Source organism: Lithobates pipiens, unplaced genomic scaffold (assembly GCF_037356315.1).
Source record: "Lithobates pipiens isolate NorthernLeopardFrog02 unplaced genomic scaffold, aLitPip1_a1.2 Scaffold_18, whole genome shotgun sequence".
Taxonomy (NCBI): Eukaryota; Metazoa; Chordata; class Amphibia; order Anura; family Ranidae; genus Lithobates; species Lithobates pipiens.
Genome location: NW_027507758.1, coordinates 487,274,360 through 487,299,000, shown reverse-complemented (window position 1 = coordinate 487,299,000; position 24,641 = coordinate 487,274,360). Strand labels below are relative to the sequence as shown.

General features: G+C 41.4%; 1 protein-coding gene across 4 annotated transcripts in view; it reads right to left on the bottom strand.

The window, feature by feature from the left end:
• The window catches only part of SPHKAP (SPHK1 interactor, AKAP domain containing), a 354,145-nt gene that overhangs the window by 30,938 nt on the left and 298,566 nt on the right, over positions 1 to 24,641 (bottom strand). For all 4 annotated transcript variants that reach the window (XM_077488505.1, XM_077488504.1, XM_077488507.1 and 1 more), the window contains 2 exons: positions 21,178 to 21,430; positions 3,663 to 7,062 (listed from right to left, as the gene is read on the bottom strand). In XM_077488505.1, coding sequence (XP_077344631.1) covers positions 3,663 to 7,062; positions 21,178 to 21,430 — 3,653 coding nt within the window. The remainder of the gene's footprint in view (positions 1 to 3,662; positions 7,063 to 21,177; positions 21,431 to 24,641) is intronic.

Here is a 24,641-nt window from a genome sequence, read left to right as displayed (position 1 = left end):
GTACTGGAAATGGAGCGAGTACAGAAAAGGACAACAAAACTAATAAAAGGACTGTAGCATATTAGTTATGAAGAAAGGTTGCGAACACTGAACTTTTTCTCTCTGGAGAAGAGACCCTTGAGAGGGGATATGATTTCAAATTTACATATACCATCCTGGTGACCCCACAATAGGGATAAAACTTTTCCGCGGAAGGGGGTTTAACCGCTTGCTGACCAGCCGCTGTAATTATACTGAGGCAGGTCGGCATGTTCCCGCGAACCGTCGTAGCTGTACTTTGCCCCTTTAAGCGGGGATAGCAGGCGTGTGCGTGCCGCTGTAGGCAGCACCCCCGCAGAGCAGCGGGGCGTAGGCGGCAACCCCGCTGCTCTGCGGGGGTGCCGATGCTCAAGGCCAGCAGTTGTGATGAGCGGCGGCCAAGCATGATTGCGGGCACGAGAGCCAGAATAGGGACGTGTGTGTAAACACACAAATCCTTGTTCTGTGAGGAGAGGAGACACAGATAGTGTGTTACTACTAGCTAGGAATCTATCATCTCCTCTAGTCAGTCCCACTCCCTCTACAGTTAGAACACATATGAGGGAACACATTTACCCCCTTGATCGCTCCCTAGTGTTAACCCATTCCCCGCCAGTGACATTTACACAGTAATCAGTGCATTTTTATAGCACTGATCACTGTATAAATGTCAATGGTTCCAAAAATGTGTCAAAAGTGTCCGATCTGTCCACCATAATGTTGCAGTCCCAATAAAAATCGCTGATCGCCGCTATTAAAAAAATTAATAATAATAAAAATGTCATAAATATTTCCCCTATTTTGTAGGCGCTATTACTTTTGTGCAAACCAATCAATACACGCTTATTGTGATTTTTATTACCAAAAATATGTAAAATAATATATAACTGCTCTATAAAAAATTGGGGATATTTATTAAAGCAAAAAGTACAAAATATTGTGTTTTTTTTCAAAATTGTCGCTTTTTTTTGTTTAAAGCGCAAAAAATAAAAACAGCAGAGATGATCAAATACCACCAAAAGAAATCTCGATTTGTGGGAAAAAAAAAGACATCAATTTTGCTTGGTTATAGCGTCGCATGGCCGCGCAACTGTCAGTTAAATTGACGCAGTGCCGTATCGCAAAAAATGGCCTGGTCATTGAGCAGCCAAATCTTTGGGGGGTGAAGTGGTTAATAAGACATTAAAATTAGAAGAAAAGAGGTTTAACCTTAAACTGTGAAGAGGGTTCTTTACTGTAAGAGCGGCAAGGATCTGGAATTCTCTTCCACAGGCGGTGGTTTCATCCTTTAGTAACAGATTGCCAGATGCCACCTGCTGATATTGCACCCCGTCCGTACTACATTCCATATATTCTGACACTCCACAAGTGTGCTGGAGATGTGGTCATCAACCAGGCAATATATTACATATATTCTGGTCATGTCCAGCATTACAAACCTTTACTGCCCGTGGTGTCCGAAAGATCATGCGTATTTTCTCCTCCCCCCAAAATTCATTCATGTTAAAGGTCTACAAACACTTGACAATGAAACATTTAGTTAATACTACATTGCTCTTGCATACTGGCCCTTTGAAAATCCTCCAACCCTCCAACCCCCCAACCATACAACAGTATCATACAACCATACTCATTGATTCCTGTCTTTTGGTTTTTTTTGTTACCTTGTTGTTATACTATTTACACATCGTACTATGGGTCTATGTACCATGCTTATTGTTTATATTACCACCCTATATTGACAACTGAACCTCTGTTACATGTTACAAATTGTAATGGATATTGATGCTTTTTTGATTACTGACTAAAGGCAATGGGGATGATGCTACAGCAATACATAAATTAAAACCTGAAATACTAGGGAAGTAGGCTATGTTCCATACATGTATCTCAGGATGTATTTTTAAACATCAAGAAAAGGTGTAATTAACATCAATACAAAAGGCAATAGAAATTTTTGAAGAGAACTTATATTACCTAGTATTTAAAGTAACTCTATCGGTAGTGCAAACGGCTACTTCTTCTAAACATTTCAATAGCAATTGTTTCAGGATAGGATAATTACAGCAAACTAAATTATCATATCAAATTGACATTTATATGCAATTATTATTATTTATTTCCCTAGTGTTGTAATTTCTTTTGAAGAATTTATCTTACAGAACACACGGTTAAAGAATAATAGAGGTTGCTATAGGCACTATATAGGCAATATAAAACATTAAAGGAAAGTGGAAAATTACATTTTCCTGATGCCTGGGAAACATGGGTAAAAAATTATAGTTTTATTTCAAAATGATTAAAAAATATATCAATCAAAACCCTACAAGACATACTATTCCAAGCATAGCCTCCTTTTACAAATTATCCATGGGGACAAAAACCCCAGTGTTGAGCAGTGACCTCAAAATATAAGTTCAGTTGATTCAAAGTTTGCTAGGGGTGTCTCCAATGTGAACAGTGTGCCTCAAGACGTTTCATGGGGAGTCCCACTTCTTCAGCAAACTTTGAATCAACTGAACTTATATTTGGTGGTCACTGTTCAACACTGGGGTTTTTATATCCGCAGATTATTAGTAAAGGAGAGGTATGCTTGGTATATTTTGTCTTGTATGGTTTTAATTATATATATATTTTTAAATATTTTGTGATATAACTATACATTTTTAAGCAAATTGTGAGACTGTCTTGGAACCAAGAAAATTAATCGTTCATTTCCTTTAATCCTGGAGAACATAGAATTTAAACAAACATTCACATTTCTCATTTACATCTGATATCATTTCTACTGAAAGGCTGTGAATGATCCACAAAGGGAAAGTGATTAGTAACTACAGTCACTGTATAATTTTCAAGCACTAACTGTACAGAATACAGTTTATATAAATAGTACCATATATTTTTCATAAATAATATAGTGTATACTAATCTAATGTTTTAAAATTAGAATGTAAGGAAGAGAATAAGGTCATAAAAGTGGAGGTAAAATGAAAATGATAGTAGCATATATTTTTCATAAATAGTATAGTGTATATACCCACCTAATGTTTTAAATTTAGAACATAAGGATGAAAATAAGGTTACTAAAGTGGGGGTAAAGTGAAGATAATAGATAAATCATGAAGCTTTAAACCAAAGAAAAGGAGGGAAAAGGGAATAGAAGGTGGTAGTTGTTCTCACAGTGACTAATAAAAATGTTAGCTTTCATTTGCTACATATAAGACAATGCTTTAGCCAAAATTTTTTAGTAGTGAATGTCATAACTGACTCTGCAAACTTACAGGCTCCAGAATGGTTGATGGGGCCAAAGCACTAATAAGGAGTGTTGCAAAACCTTTGGATTATGAAAGATTGTCCAATAAAATAGCTTTTTGATGCTAACATTTAGTCCTTTCATTTGCCTATTGGCAACATTTGTGGTTAACTACATCAAGATGTTAAAACTGTACCATTCAGGAGGCAGAACTGAAAATGTATATCTCAAATCCAATCTTAGTCACTTACTTAATGTCAAATATTAATAATGACCAGTAATAACAATGCAACCTAAAATATAAGTTCACAGGTAGGTTAACACAGTATCCACAGTAGAACTATACATTGAATATACTAGATAATCTATAATTAGTATTTGTCTGATGTACCTTACGCCATGAGAAATGCTTCTTGCTCCATCTTGCTCTGAATTATGTTTAAAATTGGAGTTCCCAGGTACATATTCTTGTTCTTCTCCATCTGTCTCTTCCCTCTGCTCTGCTTCAATCTGTATAAGGGGCACCTCCATGGTACTAAATGAAGCTTTGCTCACTGAGGCTTCTTGATTGTCTGTAAATTTGCATTGAGTTTGTGATGCAGACTTACTATTAAAGCTTCCTTTATTTGTGCTTTCAAGTGAATCCTGGTGTGAAACATTGAGAGATTTTCCACTTTGAACAATGTCCACTACCAGCTTGTTAGCAAAATTGTCTACGTGTGCTGGTAGTGCTTCATCTATACTTTCAGTTCTGTCGGCTATGATTTTATTTTTGCGCATTAATGCCTCAATGGAGCTGGACCAGGTCTCATGGATTAACATATCTGTTGCCTGGTCGGTGTGGCACCTTTGGTATAAACAAGAGTCCGACTTGCAGAGATTTGTGGAAGAAATGGCATTTACAGGCTGAATGTTGAGAAAATCCCTAGAAGAGCTCCTTGCAAACCCATCCAATGAGTTTGCTTTGACTGGAGTATTTACAGTTAAACGTGCACTAGATGATCTGTTACAAGGCATGGATGACTGGCGGAAACAAAAAGGTGTACGAGATGAAGGAGGCATTAAATTGTTTGTCCATTCTGCAGTATTTCTGCTAGAATAATTGTCCCTGTTATCCTTGTCAATTTCCTTCAGCATGTAGCGATAGAACTCTTCAGTTATGCTCTCTGTACTAGACTGTTTAGAAAGACATGTAGGCCTCACGTTCAAGTGGCTATTCCTCCTGGAAAGCTGCTGCAAAGCAGAATTCAGAATGTTACTTGCATTCTTGCCAGCATAGTAGTCCAAAAGTAGCTCAAATTCTCTTCCTTCATTTTCCATTTGATTCACCATAAACCTAGAAAATTCATCTGTGATACTTTCACAACTTGACTGTTTGGATACTGAGCTTGTCCTGCTGAAAGGCTGTCCTAATGTATTTCCAGGGCCAAGTGTGCTGAGAAGACTTTTCGTATCTAAATCCTCCTCTGGTATACTCTCATAACTGGCTGCTTTTCCGCGACTCCATCTCTCACAATGTAACCTGTTTCGTGACACATTTTGGCCCTGCCATAATGAATCTGCAACTGATGGTTCTGTTAGATTCATTATTTTTGAGGCTACTTCATTTGCAAAAGCAATAACAGGGTCTTGGACATCTTCCAAGTTAATAGACTCATCTACCACTCTGTTCATAAGTCGCTCTTTAAGCTCTGGGTGTTCATCAGTCTTCTTTTTTATTTCACTGAGACGTGGTGGTCTATGCCTTCTTACCACAGCTCCACCGGTTGATGCCTCCTTCTTCCTTTTTAGTGTCCTACAAGGAGGCAACAAGCATTCGCTTCCTTTTGCCCAGGCACAAAACCATGGCTGCTTCCCATTGGAATTCTCCAGGCATATGGCAGCTATTTCTGTGGCCATAGACACAACAGTTTCTGCTAAGTCATCAGCAAACTCTGTTAAGCAGTAATTGCTGACTGGATGTTTTACGGAAAGTACAGCCTGAGCAGGGTGCAGTGTGTAACTACTGCCCAAAGGTGAACTTACAATAATTTCGTTGGATACATTATTCTCGTAGTTGACATTTTCTTGACTCCCTGATTTCGTTAATCCATCAATGGAGCCCTTATCTGCACAATGTCTGCATTCATCATCTGAGAAAGTGGCATCACTGACTAAGAAAGCTTTATGCTCATCATGGTAACGTTTGTATCGCTCTCTTTTCAGGCATTGTTTAGAGAAAGATGGTTTAACTTGAACCACATTACTGTAACGCCCCTCACTGTTCTCCACATCATTTTGTTTGAGGATAACTGGTTCAACTTTTTGTTCTGTGCTATAGCTGCGTAATTGCATTGTTTTGCTATCATTCATTGGAACCATTGGCTTCTGAGCTTTTGGCAAGTCATATAAGTCATTCTGACTGTCTGTTTGGTCTGGGCCAGCAGATCTTGGACAAACAGTCTCAACGTTGAAAGATAAGTCCCCAGTTTGTACTAGATCACTCATTTTCTTACAAGTGAAATGCATTACATTATACAGAAGATCAGTAGTAGTTGTCACAAAATCACTTGGAGCAGTGGAGAGCTGTCGATTTTCAGTAACCTGCAGCTTTTGGATTTCCTTTTCAGAAGATTGTCTAAGTATCATATCAGATAAGTTATGAGCAAGATCATCATTAACAACATCGCCCACATGAATGATTTTGGAAGAACTTACACTGGTTAAGATTTTGTTATTCATTGACTCAATAAACTCTCCCACGTTTTTGTAGGTGCTTGGACTTGTCAAAACTACAGCTGCTTCTTTTAGAAGAACCTTTGCAATGCTGTCCTTGAATTTATCGATGCTTGTCCCCAATGCAATGCTGCAGTGTAAAGCCACAGCTGTTGAGGCATCAGCTGCAACTAAGAGCCCACTTGAAGTACTAGGGTAGCAGGCTTTCTTTTGATCCCCAAGTCCACAAACAGCAACTGCACTTGCCACCCTAGTTAGTCCACACAAAGCAGAGGGCAATGAATAATCTGCCCCCACAGTAACATTTGGAAACCCTACAAGATCTGAAATACCGTCCTCAGAAACGTCTCTCTCCTGTGAATCTACATTTTTTACTTTACTTTGCTCTGAAGACTGAGGACTGGATATTGTACCTATAACTGATGCTGCACATGCTAAAGCTACTTCTAAAGTACTTTGTGTAGAGCCTGAAGATCCATCCTCATCTGTCCAGTGATCACAAACATTTGTGGTCTCCTGCTCAGACCAATGAGACTCATCCACCCACTCAGTTGGGCCATCACAACTGTCTGGACTCTGAACTATAACAATTTTTGGAAGGTCATTCCAAGAACGGGCTGCTGCAGGAGATCCTTTTTTGCAGGTGACTCCAGACAGTAAAGAGTCCCCAGCAGATATGCTGACAGCAGCTTCCTTAGTAAAAGAGCTGTCAGACTGTGATAGTCTGATAAATGCATCCTGCAGTACACATTCAGCCAGGTTTGTTGCATACTGGCCTGTGGTTGCTGGATCTTCAAAAGATTCTGTGTGATGGTCAGTCTCTGCTGGATGCTTGGCTTGCATTGCAGTTTGACAAAGTTCATTAATGCATTTTCTTTCAGTTTTACACTCAGCTGCCTTTTCAAGACAACCAGTGACTAGAGAAGGTCGTCTCCCTTCAGAATTTCTCCTTGATTCCACCCCATGACCAACATGGACAAGATGCTCCTCTCTCCTGAGATTCGCTCTTCCATTCTTTTTGTTCTGTGGATTTTCATACCCTTTCCTTTTCACTTTCTTGATCTCATCAGGGGGCTCTGAAATTGAAAGATGAGAAAAGTGGGTCAGAACTATTTCTACTTTTAAGGATTTTTATGAGGTATACAGTACAGGCTTGAAAATCTCAAGACATGACTCATGCAGTAAGCATTAACAAGTATGACAAGTGTCAAACAGAATTTTTTTGGTTAAGGTGTAGCTACAGACTATCACAGTAATGCTTCAAAGTTATATTGTGTTTGATGTCAGCATTTGATCCTGCAATCATGAGAAATTTGACTCAAGAGTCATCAATAATATAAAACTTTCATTAAAGGAAGGCATGGATTTACATACGGCAATGCAAAATCAACCATAAATTTTGAGACTTCATAGAAAGGAGTTTGAAATAAACATCTGGCAATGAACTGAATCAGAAGTTAAGCTTAAAAAGGAACTTCACCCAGATCTTGAAAACTAAAAGCCAGGGGCTACAAGTACTGCTGACACATAACATAACATTTTATACTTACCCGATGGTAATTTTTATTTCCTGATGCATAAGCATGACAGCATACATGTATGGAATAGGCCCTGCCCCTTGCCCAATCAGGACTGGTTATACTATATTTAAATAAATCACCTCCCCCCAGGCGGCATTCTTGTAACTATACTCAAAGGCGAAGCCCACAAGGGAGGGACCTGTATGCTGTTATGCTTATGCATCAGGAAAGGAAAATTACTTCTCAGGTAAGTATAACAATTTTTATTTTCCTGATACAAGCATGACAGCATACACGTATGGGATGTCGCACTCCCATAAAATCACAAGGGAGGGTATGCTGAAGTAATTTTTTTTATTAGTTATCCATTCAGCTTAGTACAGAATGACCAAACTCTACAGTCGTTAATGCTGCCTGATCTACTTTATAATGAGTTAGGAATGTGTCATATGTCGACCACATTGCGTCTCTGCAAATTTTGCCTGGGAATACACCCCTGAACTCTGCCCACAATACCGCCAGGCTTCTTGTTGAGTGTGCTCTTACATTCGTTGGAGAATCCAGGCCTCTTGCTTCATAAGCTCTCTTAATGTTCCTAACCAGCCACACTGCCAGTGTCCTTCTGGATGCTGCTAGCCCTTTTCTTATCACAGCTGGCATAATGAATAGGTTCTCAGTCCTTCTGAAAGAGTCTGTCCTCTAAACGCATGTCTTCAGAGGGGCCCCAACATCTAATTCATGTGTTTGACGTTTTGCATTTTTCTGCATCGTTGGGAGGATGATGTCCTGCTTTCTGTGAAACAACTTGTTTACTTTAGGCCGGTGTTGTGGCAATGTCCTTAATACCACCCTGTCGGGTAGGTGACAACAGTAAGGGGGTTTGTACCCTAAAGCTTGAATGTCTGATATCCTTCTACCTGATGTGATGGCAGTGAGAAAAACTGCTTTCATCGTGATGTTCCATAACGAGATTGCTTGGGTCCCTAAAAAAAATGATTGGGACAACATTTCCAGCCCTTCTTGTAAGTTCCATGTGGGCATGAATGACCTTACCTGAGGTTGGACTCTGTTGCAGGCCTTCAAGAATTGTCACACTAACTAGTGGGTGGCCCATCACACTCCTGTCAGAGCCGACAGGGCTGAGATCTGCACTCCCAGTGTATTTGTTTGTAGGCCCATCCCCAGACCTGCTTGCAGGAATTCCAACACCTAGAGGCTAGTGGATGGAATCTTCTGGATTTGAAAAAAAGCGGCAAACCGTTCCCATACCTTCAAATAAGTTTTGTTGGTCATTGCTGCCTTTGCTTTTAGTAAGGTTTCAATGACAAAGGCTGAACAGCCTGCCTCTCCTAGCCTTTGCCTCTCAACTTCCAGGCTGCCAGATGATGCTTGGGTACCTGTGCCATACCTGACCTTGTTGGAGGAGGTTTGGTATTTATTGTAATAGGATCAGGGGTTTCATTGTCAAGGCCTGTAGCAATGGAAACCATGGACTGAGCGCCCACATAGGTATGATTGCTATCACTGTTCCTGGATGGCTGTGTATCCTGTTCAGTAATCTGGGGATTATCGCTATTGGTGGAAATATGTATAACAGGGTGCAGATCCATTTGGAACTGAGTGCATCCACTGCTTCCACTTTTAAGAACTTCACTCTTGCCAAGAATCGTCTGCCATTAAGTCGATGTCTGGCTGACCCCACTGATCGCAAACCCACTGAAAAACTGTCTCATCTAATGCCCACTCATTGTTGTCCAACATTTTGCGGCTCAGTGCATCTGCTAAATAATTCTGCGGGGCTGGAATGTATAAAGCTGCTAGATTCAAATTCTGTTGTGCCCAATGCATGGTTGGTGAGACTTCCGCTAAGAGTGCTCCACTCCACGTTCCTCCCTGTCGGTGTACGTATGCTACCGTCGCCTTGTTGTCCATTTGAAGTGTTACACTGGCCCCCTTTATTTGACCCTGGAATGTCTTCAGCGTCTTGAAGGCTGCTCTTTGTTCTGTTACGTTGGAGAACTCTCTCCTCTTGCTTTCCCATCAGCCCATTCCTTATGCATCTGACGTGACCACTATTGGAATCGGTGGATTGAGTTGGTGACAGTTCGCCAGATCGGCCGGCTTCCGCCATCAATTGAGGGAATGTTTCATTATCGGAGATAACCTGATCCGCTGATGCATGGATCGGCTCCTTCACTGTTTTAAGAATTCCATCTGAACTGTCCTCATTCACCAATGGGTCCACTTTACCATCGGAATTGTGGCTGCTAATGACCCAGTAGTCTGAGGCAGTGGCCTCTTTCCAGCAGTCATGATATGCCTGAATTGCCTAGAGAAGCACTGAGACTCAAAGATAATGATACTGGGTTAAAAACAAAAGGTATGTAATACAAACTGAAAAGGTATTTTTTTTAAATTTCATTAGTATATTGTTGAGGGAGAAGCAGACACCAGGAAAGGCAAAAGATAAGCATATTGAACTTAAGCCACAATAGGTACCAAAGTATGCTGTACTTTTTTTTTATAGTGGAATCTAGAGCATACTTTTAATCCTGAAGTAATGAAAGGTTTACCTCCTATTAACGGTACAGGTTCATATCCTCAATGATGTATGGATGTTAACATGAGAACTTCAGAACTAATGTCCTGCTAGAGCCCAAGATATGTGTATTTGGATGCAGGATGGAATTTTTTTTTTACATGCTTGACGCTCACAGTCTACCCAGGTGTGTTAGAAAAGTGAATTAATATTCACTTTCCTAACACTGAACCGCCTCTCCACCAATCAGGTGTGCGGGTCTGTTACCCATCACCTGATTGGCTGAAACGATAGGCGCAGCTATTGGACGCCTATCAGCAGGAGAGGACAGGAGATGAGGATGGCAGGAGATGCATGGAAGACCCTGCTCATGGCCGTTACCCGCTGCCCCACCCAGACAGGGAAAGTGGCGGGCGGGCAGACAGCGAGCGGGTGGTGGGGATTCACAGTGGCAGCATTTGATGGGCACACCAACAGCATTTGATGTGCACAGTGGCGGCATTTGATGGGCACAGTGGCAGCATTTGTTGGGTACACTGGCAGCATTTGATGGGCACAGCGGTGGCATTTGATGATGGGCACAGCGGCAGAGTTTGATGGGCACAGCGGCAGAGTTTGATGGGAACAGCGGCAGAGTTTGATGGGCACAGTGGTGACATTTGATGGTACAGTGGTGGCGCTTGATGGTACAGTGGTGGGGCTTGATGGGCACAGTGGCTTTAATTGATGTTTTTTAAATCGGTTCCTTTATATACGGCCACCCACTTGGGACTGGGCCCTGGTGTTCCACCATAGGGCTTGGAGAAAAGAGCCCTGTCCGGAGGTCGGGGGGGGGGGTTTCCTGCATCGGGGTCCTGAAGGTTCTAGTTACGCCACTGTATATATATAATGGTGCGCTCCGGTCAACTTCCTATTACACAATCTAAGAAGGAAAAATGCGAGGCTAATAATCCTGTGGCTGTTATGAGAGTATATGTTGAACACAGTACTGTGCAAAAATACAATAATAACATGTGCAAAATAAGCAAAAAATGTAAAGAATTAAAGTGCATAAAGTGTAGTGTAAACAATTATACCAAAGTGCAAACCAAATTGTACACTTATCACAAATGAAGTGCAAATAAACAACAAATGCTCAAAAACAAGAAAAATAATAGAAAGTGCTGTGGTGCTTTTCCTGAACAGCCTATAGCAGTGATGGCAAACCTTGGCACCCCAGATGTTTTGGAACTACATTTCCCATAATGCTTATGCATTCTGCAGTGTAGTGGAGCATCATGGGAAATGTAGTTTTAAAACATCTGGGGTGCCAGGGTTCGCCATCACTGGCCTATAGCATCCCAAAATTAAGCAAGTATCAGGAACATATAGAAAACATGTAGCAAAAACATGTAAAAAACAATCCGATGAGCGTTAATACATATTGATCACAGAAAGATAGATATCCTAGAGAATATATATATATATATATATATATATATATATATATATATATATATATATATATATATATATTAGATAGTGTTATTATAAACACCACCTACTGAGCGTACTCCATACCAAGGTGGTAATATATAACACCACATGTGCTGAATACTATATCACTTTTAAGGTGCAGTCTCTGATTCATAGGAAAAACAAAGTCCCACCACTATCATAAGATAGTTTGGTTTGCGAATGTTTCCCACAGTAGAAAGGAGAGGAAACTTTCCGGGACACTATCACTCACGATCGAATTGCTTCAGATCCGATCCGATCAGGGCACTAATTGAAACAAAACTTTCATTGCGCAGTGATTCGGTTCATGTATATGCCGTCCTGTCCAAGTGTAGAACAGAATGTGACAGGGAAGACCCACAGTTCCCCTGGACCATGGGATGGGGTCGCCATTGGGACCCCTGATGCTACACCAGTGGTTGGGGATGTATGGTAAAAATATGGCTCAACTATGGGGTTTTACTGACCCCCAAACTGCAAATGTAAACAAGTCCTTACTGTCCTGAGACCCCTACAAGGCTGATTTCACACTGATGCACTGCTGTTTAACCCCTCTGCAGGTGCAGCCCAGTGTACCTGCGGCTTTCCTGCGGGTTAGCTGCTCTTTGCCATAGACTTCTATTATACCTTACGGGTGCGATGACAGTGCACTTTGCCATAGACTTCTATTATACCTTACGGGTGCGGTGACAGTGCACCAAAACTCCTGCATTCAGTTTGAGGTGGAGGGCCACATCAGAGTGCTACAGGTTGAGCAACCCCGCTATAGATCAACTATGAAATTGAGGACTCTGACAATGCAAGTTTTTCATTTATTACTTATGGTTGAACTTGACAGACTTGTGTAATTTTTCAACCTATTTACTCATATAAATATTCAAATACGTGTGTTATTTTCTTTCTTTTTAAAAAGGCATTAACAAACATGTTTACAGATCACCTTACGCTTTCATGTATGTATTATGGATGAAGACCCTCCAGTGCTTGTCTAATTGATGTTTATATGTATCCTTACTTTACAAGCTGTGGATGTAGAACTGTACACCTTCCTCTGTACTGGACACAAATGAGCTGATACAGTGATACCAAACTGTGTTTAAAACATTCTTGGTCTGGAAATTGTATATATTCCTAAAATGCACTGTTAGAAGCTTTTTGCCAGACTCAAGCATATTGTTGACTGATGTGATTTTGTTTGCATCTTATACTAAATAGCCAATTATATATTTTTTATTTTTATATCCATTGATGTGACACAGTGACAGTGATTTTTTCCAAAGCAAGTCAACTATTCAATTGGTAGCATGTTGGCTTATCCATAGAAATGCAGGCTAAAGCCTCGTACACACAGTGCGATTGTTGGCCAACCGAGCATCTGATTTTTGTCCAAAGGGAGTGTTCTAGGATCTTGTCTTACATAGTTACATAGTTAGTAAGGTTGAATAAAGACACCAGTCCATCCAGTTCAGCCTGAGTGAGTGTCTACAATTGTCCCTATCCCTGTACATTGCACACTCACATCTGTCCCTACCCTCAAGGAGTCCACAATCCAAGGTCCCCATTCATATACTAGGGCCAATTTTGGACAGAAGCCAATTAACCTACCTGCATGTCTTACATATTAATGGTACACAATTATCGTGTAACAAACACGAACATAGTGACGTAGAACAAGGAATTTCAGCTCTTGGGCGCCACCCTTTGGGCCCCTTCTGCTAATTTCTTGTTTGGGAGCATTGCTTCCGTGAATACATGTTTGTACTTTCGACTTTTGTATGACAGATTTGTGTACTGACCATATGAAAATCTGACGTCAAACCATTGTCTGCCGAAAATGTACTAGCCTGTCATCCAACATTTGTTTTGGCAGAAAATGTGTACTAACAGTAAGATTTTAGGACAACAGTCTGTCCACAGACGATCGTCCGCCAACAATCGTACCGTGTATACGATGCTTAACTGGTTCCCAACCGGCACACGCCGATGTACGTCGGCAGAATGGCACGGGCAGACATATTGGCGTACAGGTACGTCCAATCTTTAATGCCGCCCTACCATCGCGAGTGCGCCGGTCGGGACCCCGTGAGTCCGGTCGCGGGTCCCGCGGACTAAAGTGCCGCGGGCATACCCGCGATCGTCTCACGGGGCGGCTGAATGGAGAAATGCCGTTGTAAACAGCATTTCCCTGTTCTGCCTAGCAACTAGTGACGCTGATCTCTGCTCCATGTGATTGGAGCAGAGATTAGTGTTCACTAAATGAAAGGCCAGCCCCCACAGTTAGTAACACACCCCTAGGAACACTTAACCCCTACACTGACACCCACTGGTTAACCCCTTCACTGCCAGTGTCATTTACACAGGAATCACTGCATTTATATAGCAGTGATTGCTGTATAAATGACAATGGTCCCAAAAATGTGTCAAAAATGTCCGATGTGTCCGCCATAATGTCGCAGTCACAATAAAAATCGCTGATCACCGCCATTACTAGTAAAAAAAAAATGATTAATAAAAATGCCATAAAACTATCCCCTATTTTGTAAACGCTATAACTTTTGCGCAAACCAATCAATAATCGCTTATTGCAATTTTTTTACCAAAAATATGTAGAAGAATACGTATCGGCCTAAACTGAGGGAAAACATTTTTTTTATATATTTTTGGGGGATATTTATTATAACAAAAAGTAAAAAATAATGTGTTTTTTTTTCAAAATTGTCGCTCTATTTTTGTTTATAGCGCAAAAAATAAAAACCGCCGGGGGTGATCAAATACCACCAAAAGAAAGCTCTATTTGTGGGAAAAAAAGGACACCAATTTTTGTTTGGGAGCCTCGTCACATGACCGCGCAATTGTCAGTTAAAGCGACACAGTGCCAAATCGCAAAAAGTGGTCTGTTCTTTGAACAGCAAAATGGACCGGGGCTGAGGTTCTAAAAGGTCTAACACATTTAAATAATGACACCATTATTTAATTGTTTTCTACTGATATGATCACAGTGCCATGGTCTAAATGAAAATGATCCTAACATCACCTCTAGCACTTCCTCAATTGCTACTGACAGCTTCTGAAGACCGGCATCAGCAAATACAGTAGAATGTTTTCACACTATTTTGTCATTCCAAACCATCAAACCCATAGATAATTGACTTTAGTCAAGATATATTACATTTGTATTAACAAAAAAGGCAGTGCTGAAGTGTTCCAACAATTCTCTTCACATAGGCACGACATAAAAGCAGAATAAAACCTTATTCTGTTAAAAGAAACATGGAAATTGGGGTTGCAGATCTATTCTTTTAAAAAATACTTGTGTACTGACTGTCATGGTGACCCTTTGACTTTAATATTTTGAGTCTCTGACCTGAAACATGTATGTAATTAAAGGCTTTTGACTTTTTCCAACGTTCCCGATTCGTATACTTGTTCCAGGTCAGAGACTACTAGAGCCATTTTCAGGAGGTTAAAGATACAGATTTCAAGATCAGCAGGACATTTTTTTAAATGACGCAAAGCCATCACCCTACACCCAAAAATGTTGAGAATTGTAATGTTTTGAAAGGTTAGTTTAGAAAACGAATACATAGATGAATGACATATCCTCTATAGTTGTAAAAGAATGATATTTCCTTCATATCTCATGCCAATCACATAGACCTTAGTGACAATGTTAGATCATCTCTCATATTTCTTCTCATCAATGATGACTTTTATTGTGTTGCTGCTATCACTGCAGTCATGGCGTATTTGACATAAGCAGGATTGTACGAAGAAAAGGTCACTGGCAAAGACATGAAGAGTGAACGCGGTTAAGGCAACAGACTTGATTTACAAAAGTGTTAAGTGAGGTGAAATGAATGTTGTCACATCAAACATTCAATCATATGAAGACGTTCTGTTTTTTTCTAATTCTCCTGCACACATATGGATGTTTGAAGTAAAAACATGCCAAGTGGGCATAGTAGTATTCTGAAGCGGAAGGTACAGTGCAGTGTGTTATGAAAGGCAATATATGAGTTATCCATTTTAAGATTAATCCTAAAGTGCCTCTCTGTGCCATGTTTAGACGAATAAACTGCAAATCTGAACCCATTCTCTGAGTGAAATAACAACCCCAGAACTGGTATGCAGACCAGAAATCAGATGAGGTAAATGTCCATGACTGGTTCCTGGGACATGCAGCTGCTTTGGTTTGTGACAGAATAAACTCAGTGTCCCATCAGCAAGTCTGAAAGAGTGTAGGTAAACCTAAACTTCAGCTTTACCTGGTCTTAAAGAGGTTGTAAACCTCCATTGGTAAGTTGTACCTATAATAAGGCTTACCTACATGTGCTGTTTAGGAGATATTTGCTGTACACTGTGCCGATGATGTCATTGGCACATGCGCTGTGAAGAAGCGGCGGACCGTGGCATTTATTCATTAGCGGGATCCTCTACTGTTCTATAATGTCTTAATTTGATTTCACTGCACATTGTGAGCTTCTCACAGTGTGCATTAGGGCCCTTTCACACTGCCACGACTTGAAAGTTGTGTGATTTTTTCGTCTGATTTTGACATAATTTTACCATGGTTTTGCCACGATTTTACCACAATTTCAGGGAATGCCTGTGTAAACTTTAGGTCTAAGGGCCTCAAATCACATCAAAGTCAGACCAAAGTAGTACAGGGACTACTTTGAAGTTGGTGCGACTTGAAGTGGTTATCTTTGGGAATCATGGGGTACGACTTGTCAAGTGACCCTGATGTCCAAAGTCGCAGGAAAAGTCACACAAGTGTGAAAGGGTCCTCTTTCATTCATTGAATCTTAATTATTTTAATCATAGAGGCTCAGCATCATATGTGGCCATTACCTAAGGCAGTCTACATGCAAATACAGTCTGGCTAGAAACGTCCACTCCTCAAAGAAATTTTAATATCCTGGCCAGCCCCACATCAGCACACCTGGGTTACCTCCTCCTGCAAACCCTCAGGACCACCCTTATCCTAGCTCAGGGGTGTCCAAACTTTTTTCAAAGAGGGCCATATTTGATGACGTGAAAATGCGCGAGGGCCGACCATTTTGCCTGACATTCTTTGAACCATTAAAATTTAGTGTGTGTTCGTCCGAGCACTAATACACTGCTCAACAATAATTCTCTTGCCTTTGTGGCTGTGTGTGGTGAAGAGATGAGCTTGGGTGTGTTATTTGGATATACCGTATTTATCAGTGTATAAGTGGAAAGTTTCAGGAAAAAATCTTACATTTTAAATAAAGAACTGTAAAGCAAAATAAGGGTCAATACAGCCTAATCAGTGCCCATATGCAACCTCACCATGAATGCAGCCCCACCATTGCCATGAATGCAGCACCCATATTGACATGAATGCAGCCTCACCGCTGCCATGAATGTAGCCCCACCGCTGCCATGAATGCAGCCCCACCGCTGCCATGAATGCAGCCCCACCGCTGCCATGAATGCAGCCCCACCGCTGCCATGAATGCAGCCCCACCGCTGCCATGAATGCAGCCTCACCTTTGCCATGAACGCAGCACCCCCATTGCCATGAATGCAGCACCCCCATTGACATGAATGCAGCACCCCCATTGACATGAATGCAGCACCCACATTGACATGAATGCAGCACCACTGTTGGCATGAATGCAGCCCCCCCATTGACATGAATGCAGACTCACCATTGCCATGAATGCAACACCCCCATTTCCATGATTGCAGCACCCACATTGCCGTGATTACAGCACCCCCATTGCCATGAATGCAGCACCCACATTGCCATGAATGCAGCACCCACATTGCCATGAATGAAGCACCTCAATTGACATGAATACAGACTCATCGTTGCCATGAATGCTGCACCCACATTGCCATGAATGCAGCACCCCCATTGATATGAATGCAGCAACCAAATTGACATAAATGCAGCACCCCAATTTACATGAATGCAGCACCTCCATTGACATGAATGCAGCACCCTGATTGATATGAATGCAGTACCCCCACTGACATGAATGCAGCACCCCCAGTGACATGAAGGCAGCACCCCCATTGACATGAAGGCAGCATCCACATTGCCATGAATGCAGCATCCCCATTGCCATGAATGGAGCACCCCAATTGACATAAATGCAGACTCACCATTGCCATCTGGGCAGGCTGATTCATGCCCATCTGCAGCCTTGGAGGAGACAGGGAGGGGGCAGGACAAGCGCCTACAGATTACATACAGGAGAAACTCCAATGTTCTTGGCGGCTTCTTTAATACAAAGTCCCATCTCCTATAATGGACACAACAGTCGTCCAATTGCAGCGCAGGAGACGGGGGGCTTCCTTTTACAGAGGCCGCCGTGTAAACATGAAATATTCCTGTATGTACGGCACTCATCCCGCCCCCTCCCCTTCTCCTCCAAGGCAACCAGCATATAGATCTTTTGTGGCCCCCTGTGCTTAGGGATTTGTTGGGGGCCACAAAAGATATAGATATCCAAATTACCAAGCAGGCCATTCAAAACCGGAACGCGGGCCACAATTGGCCCGCAGGCCAGACTTTGGACATGCCTGCCCTAGCTCATAAAAGAGAGCCCTCCCATACCCTCTTGTTCTCCTTTTTTGGTGCTCCAGGCCACCTGAAAAATAAGGATTAAAAGAACAGGAAGCAGTGCAACCAGATTTGGAACCACGGTGATGACAACAGCATATTTTCAAACAGAATAAAGTCTATTTGTGAAGCATCAAGACTGATTTTTCTTTTATTGCATTATCCTACCCTAAATAGCTAAGGTAGATCCCAGGCGTGCTGATGTGAGGGGCTGGCCAGGAAAACTGTTACCAATACTTACCTTAATTTTCCTTTCCTGGCCAGTCCTCGCGTATGAGCAACTTTGCTTCCCTCCTAAGTGGCCTGTCACCGCTAATTATAGAAGAAGAAGAGGGAATGGGAGGGCTTTCTTTTATGAGCTAGGGTAAGGGTGGTCCTGAGGGTTTGCAGGAAGACCAAACCCAGGTGTGCTGACGTGAGGACTGGCCAGGAAAGGAAAATGATGGTAAGTAAAGGAGACAGCATTCCTGCACATGCAGATGTGGCATCTTGCTGAATGCCTTTCCCTGCATGGCTGTCCTCCTTTTGAAGTCCCGGAGTCTGCCAATTAATCCAATCTTATTTTATTGATATAGAAAAAGCAAGATAGAGAAAATACTAAATAAACAAACAGATTATTTGTACAATGATACCTAAACAGTAAAAACCAGCTCTGCTACAATGGTGTCAAACTATCATGAGGTTAAAATGTGTTATTGAGCTTCGGATTGTTTACTATAGTGTAAGAGCCTGTATACCTACAATGTCTAGTCCAAGTTAAAGTGGGTGTGTGCGCACCACTATCCTCTCTACGAGTGATGCCCACTCATTACAGGTAGGCTAGGGCTATTGTTCTCAATCTGGCCACGTTCTCTCTGGGGGGGAAGCTCTGTGTGTGTCACCATTCCGGTCTAATGAGACTAGAGGTCATGTATTAAATAATTGGGTAGTACTGCAACATGTAAGGGGAGGGAAGAAAGGGGGAAGAGAGTAAGGAAAGAGGGGTCAGGACAGTAAATTAGGGGTCAAGAGGTAGACATTCCACCCTGATTACACAGGTGTCGGAGTCTGCCAATTAATCTTACAACTACCTAAGGGTGTCCTGGCCCTAACCCTCTCTGTCAAAGTTCTATAAAAACCTCTCTTTTGCATTCAAGAAGTGTCTGGTGCCCAATGACTTTAACTACCTGGCACACACTATGCCTCACGACCCACCATATACAGAAGGATGTCAGCTATCTCTGGCCCTGGAGGTTCTCATTAGAACGAAGGAGGCCTGGGACCTTGCTACAATTGGCTGAACTAGTCAGGTTAAATCTAGAGGTGAATGGAGGGTTTGATTGGGTCCGCCTGAAAAACAGATAGGTGGACCCAATTGGACCAATCATGTGAAAGGGGCATAAGGCTGCTTTCCTACTGATGCACTACAGTACCTGCACTTCAACTGACCTCAACCTTCACTTCTTCCTCATAATTCCTGCAGGTATCACTGGCTGCTGCTGTCCCCAGGCGAGTATGGCTGGTTGTTGCTGCCGGCTGCTCTCCAGGGTTGGTACTGCTGGTGGGTTGTACTGGTGGGTACTGATGGCTGGTACTGGTGGTGGGTACTGATGGCTGGTACTGCTGGTGAGTACTGCTGGCTGGCAATGCTGGCAGTACTCATACGTCTATTTGGCAAAGACAACCTCTGGATATGACGCTGAGCACGTGCACTCAACTTCTTTGGCTAACCATGGCGAGGCCTGTTCTGAGTGGAACCTGTCCTGTTAAACTGCTGTATGGTCTTGGCCACCTTGCTGCAGCTCGGTTTCAGGGTCTTGGCAATCTTCTTATAGCCTAGGCCATCTTTATGTAGAGCAACAATTCTTTTTTTCAGATCCTCAGAGAATTCTTTGCCATGAGGTGCCATGTTGAACTTCCAGTGACCAGTATGAGACAGTGAGAACGATAAAACCAAATTTAACACGCCTGCTCCCCATTCACAACTGAGACATTGTAACACTAACGAGTCACATGACACTGGGGAGGGAAAATGGCTAATTGGGCCCAGTTTGGACATTTTCGCTTAGGAGGGAATTCACTTTTGCTGCCAGTGGTTTAGACATTAATGGCGGTGATAGGAGGAAGCAGGAAACAGCTGTAACAGTATTTTCTCCTCTTTTCTTAATTAATGGCTGTGTGTTGAGTTATTTTGAGGGGACAGAAAATTGACACTGCTATACAAGCTGTACACTCACTACTTTATATTGTAACAAAGTGTAATTTCTTCTGTGTTGTCACATGAAAAGAGATAATAAAATATTTACAAAAATGTGAGGGGTGTACTCACTTTTGTGAGATACTGTATATATATATATATATATATATATATATATATATATATATATATATATATACACACAATGCATTATGGTGAAAATGGTGTATATATATATATATATATATATATATATATATATATATATATATACACACAATGCATTATGGTGAAAATGGTGTATATATATTATATATATATATATATATATATATATATATGCACCATTTTCACCATAATGCATTGTTTACAGCCCAATATTTTTTTTATCATCATATGCATGCCTCTACTATATACACTATGAGGTTGATTTACTAAAACTGCAGAGTGCAAAATCCGGTGCAGCTCTCCATTGAAACCAATCAGCTTCTAGGGTTGTTTTTTTTTGTTAAAGCTTAATTGAACAAGCTGAAGATAGAAGCTGATTGGCTACCATGTGCAGCTCCATAAGAGTTTTCGCTCTCCAATTTTAGTAAATCAAAGCCTATTTGTATAATAATAAAACAAAGTATCTGGTATGCTCAGTCGGCTGGGACAGATTCAGGGACACAATCAAGGACACTTGAAAACTGGAAACAATCCTGTTAAAACAAAACTGTCCTCGGAGATCTGTAACAGTACCACAGCTTAATAATAATAATACAAAAACACCATTCTATTTCAATGTTCATGTCACCATGTAGTCAATCCACCAAATTACGTTTTTTTCTATTTTAATACAATACACTTTTCAATCCAATTTACCTTCCTTGCAGTTCTCCTCTTCGCTGTCATCCAGCTGTTCAGAGGCTGTTAAGAAATCCTCCTCTATTGATGACACCGAGCAGTTAGTATCATCCTCTGCATGCAGTGGGGAGGTTTCATTCTGCAAATGGTTTTCTTGGGCCAACTCCAGACCCAGCAGAAACTTATTCAGTTCCAAGATTATATAATTTGAGGAGATCATCTCTGGAGCTCCCTCTCTTTGTAGCAAGCAAATCTCATCTGGGCAAAACATCTGTAAAAGAGGAAAACAATCTGTGTGAATCTTGCATATCTTTCCAATACAGTAAAACCTTGGACTGCGAGCATAATTCGTTCCAGAAACATGCTTGTAATCCAAAGCACTTATTTATCAAAGCAAATTTTCCCATAAGAAATAACGGAAACTCAAATGATTCGTTCCACAACCATTTATTTGTAAGTCCTTCAGTTTATAGTCCATATAAAAAGATTATAGCAATGTGATAGGTTGTGTAACCATAAAATGTCCATCCTCAAATGGAAGCCTCCACAAGGGGATTAGAAGCAAAATCTAGAGAGTATAAAAGAAGAGAGGCGCCTCTAAGTGTAGCAATATGTTGCTAAATGTTGTACCTTCATTAAATATAACCATATTGCTACACTTAGAGGCGCCTCTCTTCTCTTTATTACTCAGTTGTGACTTGATGCTACTTGTATATCAAGACTTTGCTCATATATCAAGTCAAACATTAGCATCACTAGACCTGTGAATTTGGGGCATGTACTCCAGGTTTCTTGCCCACTGCCAAAGTCTACATTGACCTTTAACAGAGCTTGTTACATGATTGACAGAGTAACTTGCTCTGCTGTAGCTGACAGTGCAGGGCAGAGTGATATTCAGCCCGCATAGATCCAGAATAATGTCACTCAGCAGGACCCAGGAGGCAACAATGGGGGATCTCTGCAGTTTTTTTTAATTAGCCACTGAACACGTTTTATTTTTATTTTTTTATTACAGCTACTCATATACTCCATATAGCGTCATAAATTTACACAGCGCTTTACATGTATTGTACATTAACATAAATCCCTAACCCTCAAGGAGTGTACAATCTAAGGTTCCTAGCTCAAATTCATACATATACAGTGCCTTGCGAAAGTATTCGGCCCCCTTGAACTTTTCAACCTTTTGCCACATTTCAGGCTTCAAACATAAAGATATACAATTTTTATCTTTTGTGAAGAATCATCAACAAGTGGGACACAATTGTGAAGTGGAACGAAATCTATTGGATTTTTTAAACTTTTTTAACTAATAAAAAAATGAAAAGTGGGGCGTGCAAAATTATTCGGCCCCCTTGCATTAATACTTTGTAGAGCCACCTTTTGCTGCGATTACAGCTGCAAGTCGCTTGGGGTATGTCTCTATCAGTTTTGCACATAGAGAGCCTGAAATTCTTGCCCATTCTTCCTTGCTAAACAGCTCGAGCTCAGTGAGGTTGGATGGAGAGCGTTTGTGAACAGCAGTTTTCAGCTCTTTCCACAGATTCTCGATTGGATTCAGGTCTGGACTTTGACTTAGCTATTCTAACACCTGGATACGTTTATTTGTGAACCATTCCATTGTAGATTTTGCTGTATGTTTGGGATCATTGCCTTGTTGGAAGATAAATCTCCATCCCAGTTTCAGGTCTTTTGCAGACTCCAACAGGTTTTCATCCAGAATGGTCCTGTATTTGGCTGCATCCATCTTCCCCTCAATTTTAACCATCTTCCCTTTCCCTGCTGAAGAAAAGCAGGCCCAAACCATGATGCTGCCACCACCATGTTTGACAGTGGGGATGGTGTGTTGAGGGTGATGAGCTGTGTTGCTTTTACGCCAAACATATCGTTTTGCATTGTGGACAAAAAGTTCGACCAGAGCACCTTCTTCCACATGTTTGGTGTGTCTCCCAGGTGGCTTGTGGCAAACTTTAGACAAGACTTTTTATGGATATCTTTGAGAAATGGCTTTCTTCTTGCCACTCTTCTATAAAGGCCAGATTTGTGCAGTGTACGACTGATTGTTGTCCTATGGACAGACTCTCCCACCTCAGCTGTAGTTTTCTGCAGTTCATCCAGAGTGATCATGGGCCTCTTGGCTGCCTGCCTGAAATGTGGCAAAAGGTTGAAAAGTTCAAGGGGGCCGAATACTTTCGCAAGGCACTGTACATACTATGGACAATTTAGGCAGGAGCCAATTAACCTATCAGCATGTCTTTGGAGTGTGGGAGGAAACCAGAGTACCCCAAGGAAACACACACAGGCACAGAGAGAACATGCAAACTCCATGTAGGTAGTTTTGTGGTTGCGATTCAAACCAATGACTGCACTGGCCACAATAATAAAGGAGCATTTAGGGGGGATAATTCTCACTATTGATCACAAAACATTTAATGAGGCAATCACTGCTAATCCCAACTTAAAGGGGCACTCAACATTTACCACAAATGTAAGTGGACACTTACTCCTGCTGCACTCTATGCTGTGGATTACATAGACATGTGTTCTCTTTTTTATGTTACGTAGTCTTGATAACGGCACTTTATATGATATGTTGTATATTACAGAGCCCTGACTGCTGAACTCTATTTTGTACATTACAAAGTCCTGATCCCTGCAATCCATATGCTATGTTGTAAGTTACATATTCCTGAGTGCTGCACTCAATGTGCTGTTATATATTACATAGTCCTAACCAGGGCTGGGACAAGGGTGGGGTGGGAGGCAAGGCTGCCTTGGGAGCAATGGTTTACTTTTGAAATGGGGGGCGCCTTCCTTCTGTTATAAGGCTGACAGGAGTAATGACAGTGGCATTCATTTTGACAAGCCAATTACTGCTCTGTGTGGGATCCCCTTAGCTTGCACATCATGAACGGGGGAAGGAGGTGCAGTTTGGTATCTTTGCCCTGGGCACTGGATGACCTCACCCCAGCACTGGTCCTAACCATTACACTTTCTTTCATGTTGTATGCTATATATTTCTGATTCAAGTGTTCATTGTTTTAATAGCTACCGACTGTCAAGGAGTCCACATCTGTAATAAGGAAGTTCTTCTTTATGGCAGGATCAAATAAATTATTGTACAGAAAAGCATATGTAATAGAGGAGTCTGTTTTTTTTTTTGAATTACCCTTTTTTGAGTTTTTTTTTGCGAGTCACTTGTGATAGTGTAATCAAGACATATTTTTTGGGGGGTACATTAACTGCAGCAAGTAGGCTGCAGTTCTTTTTAAGTACTACCCTTAAAGCCACTTTCACTGTTATGCCCCATACACAAGGTCGGACATTCCGACCACAAAATCTCTCAGATTTTTTCCGACTGATTTTGCCCGAAACTAGTCTTGCATACACACGGTCGCACAAAGTTGTCGAAAAATACGACCGTTCGGAACGAGGTGACGTTATACACATACGACGGGACTACGTAGAGGCCAGTAGCCAAT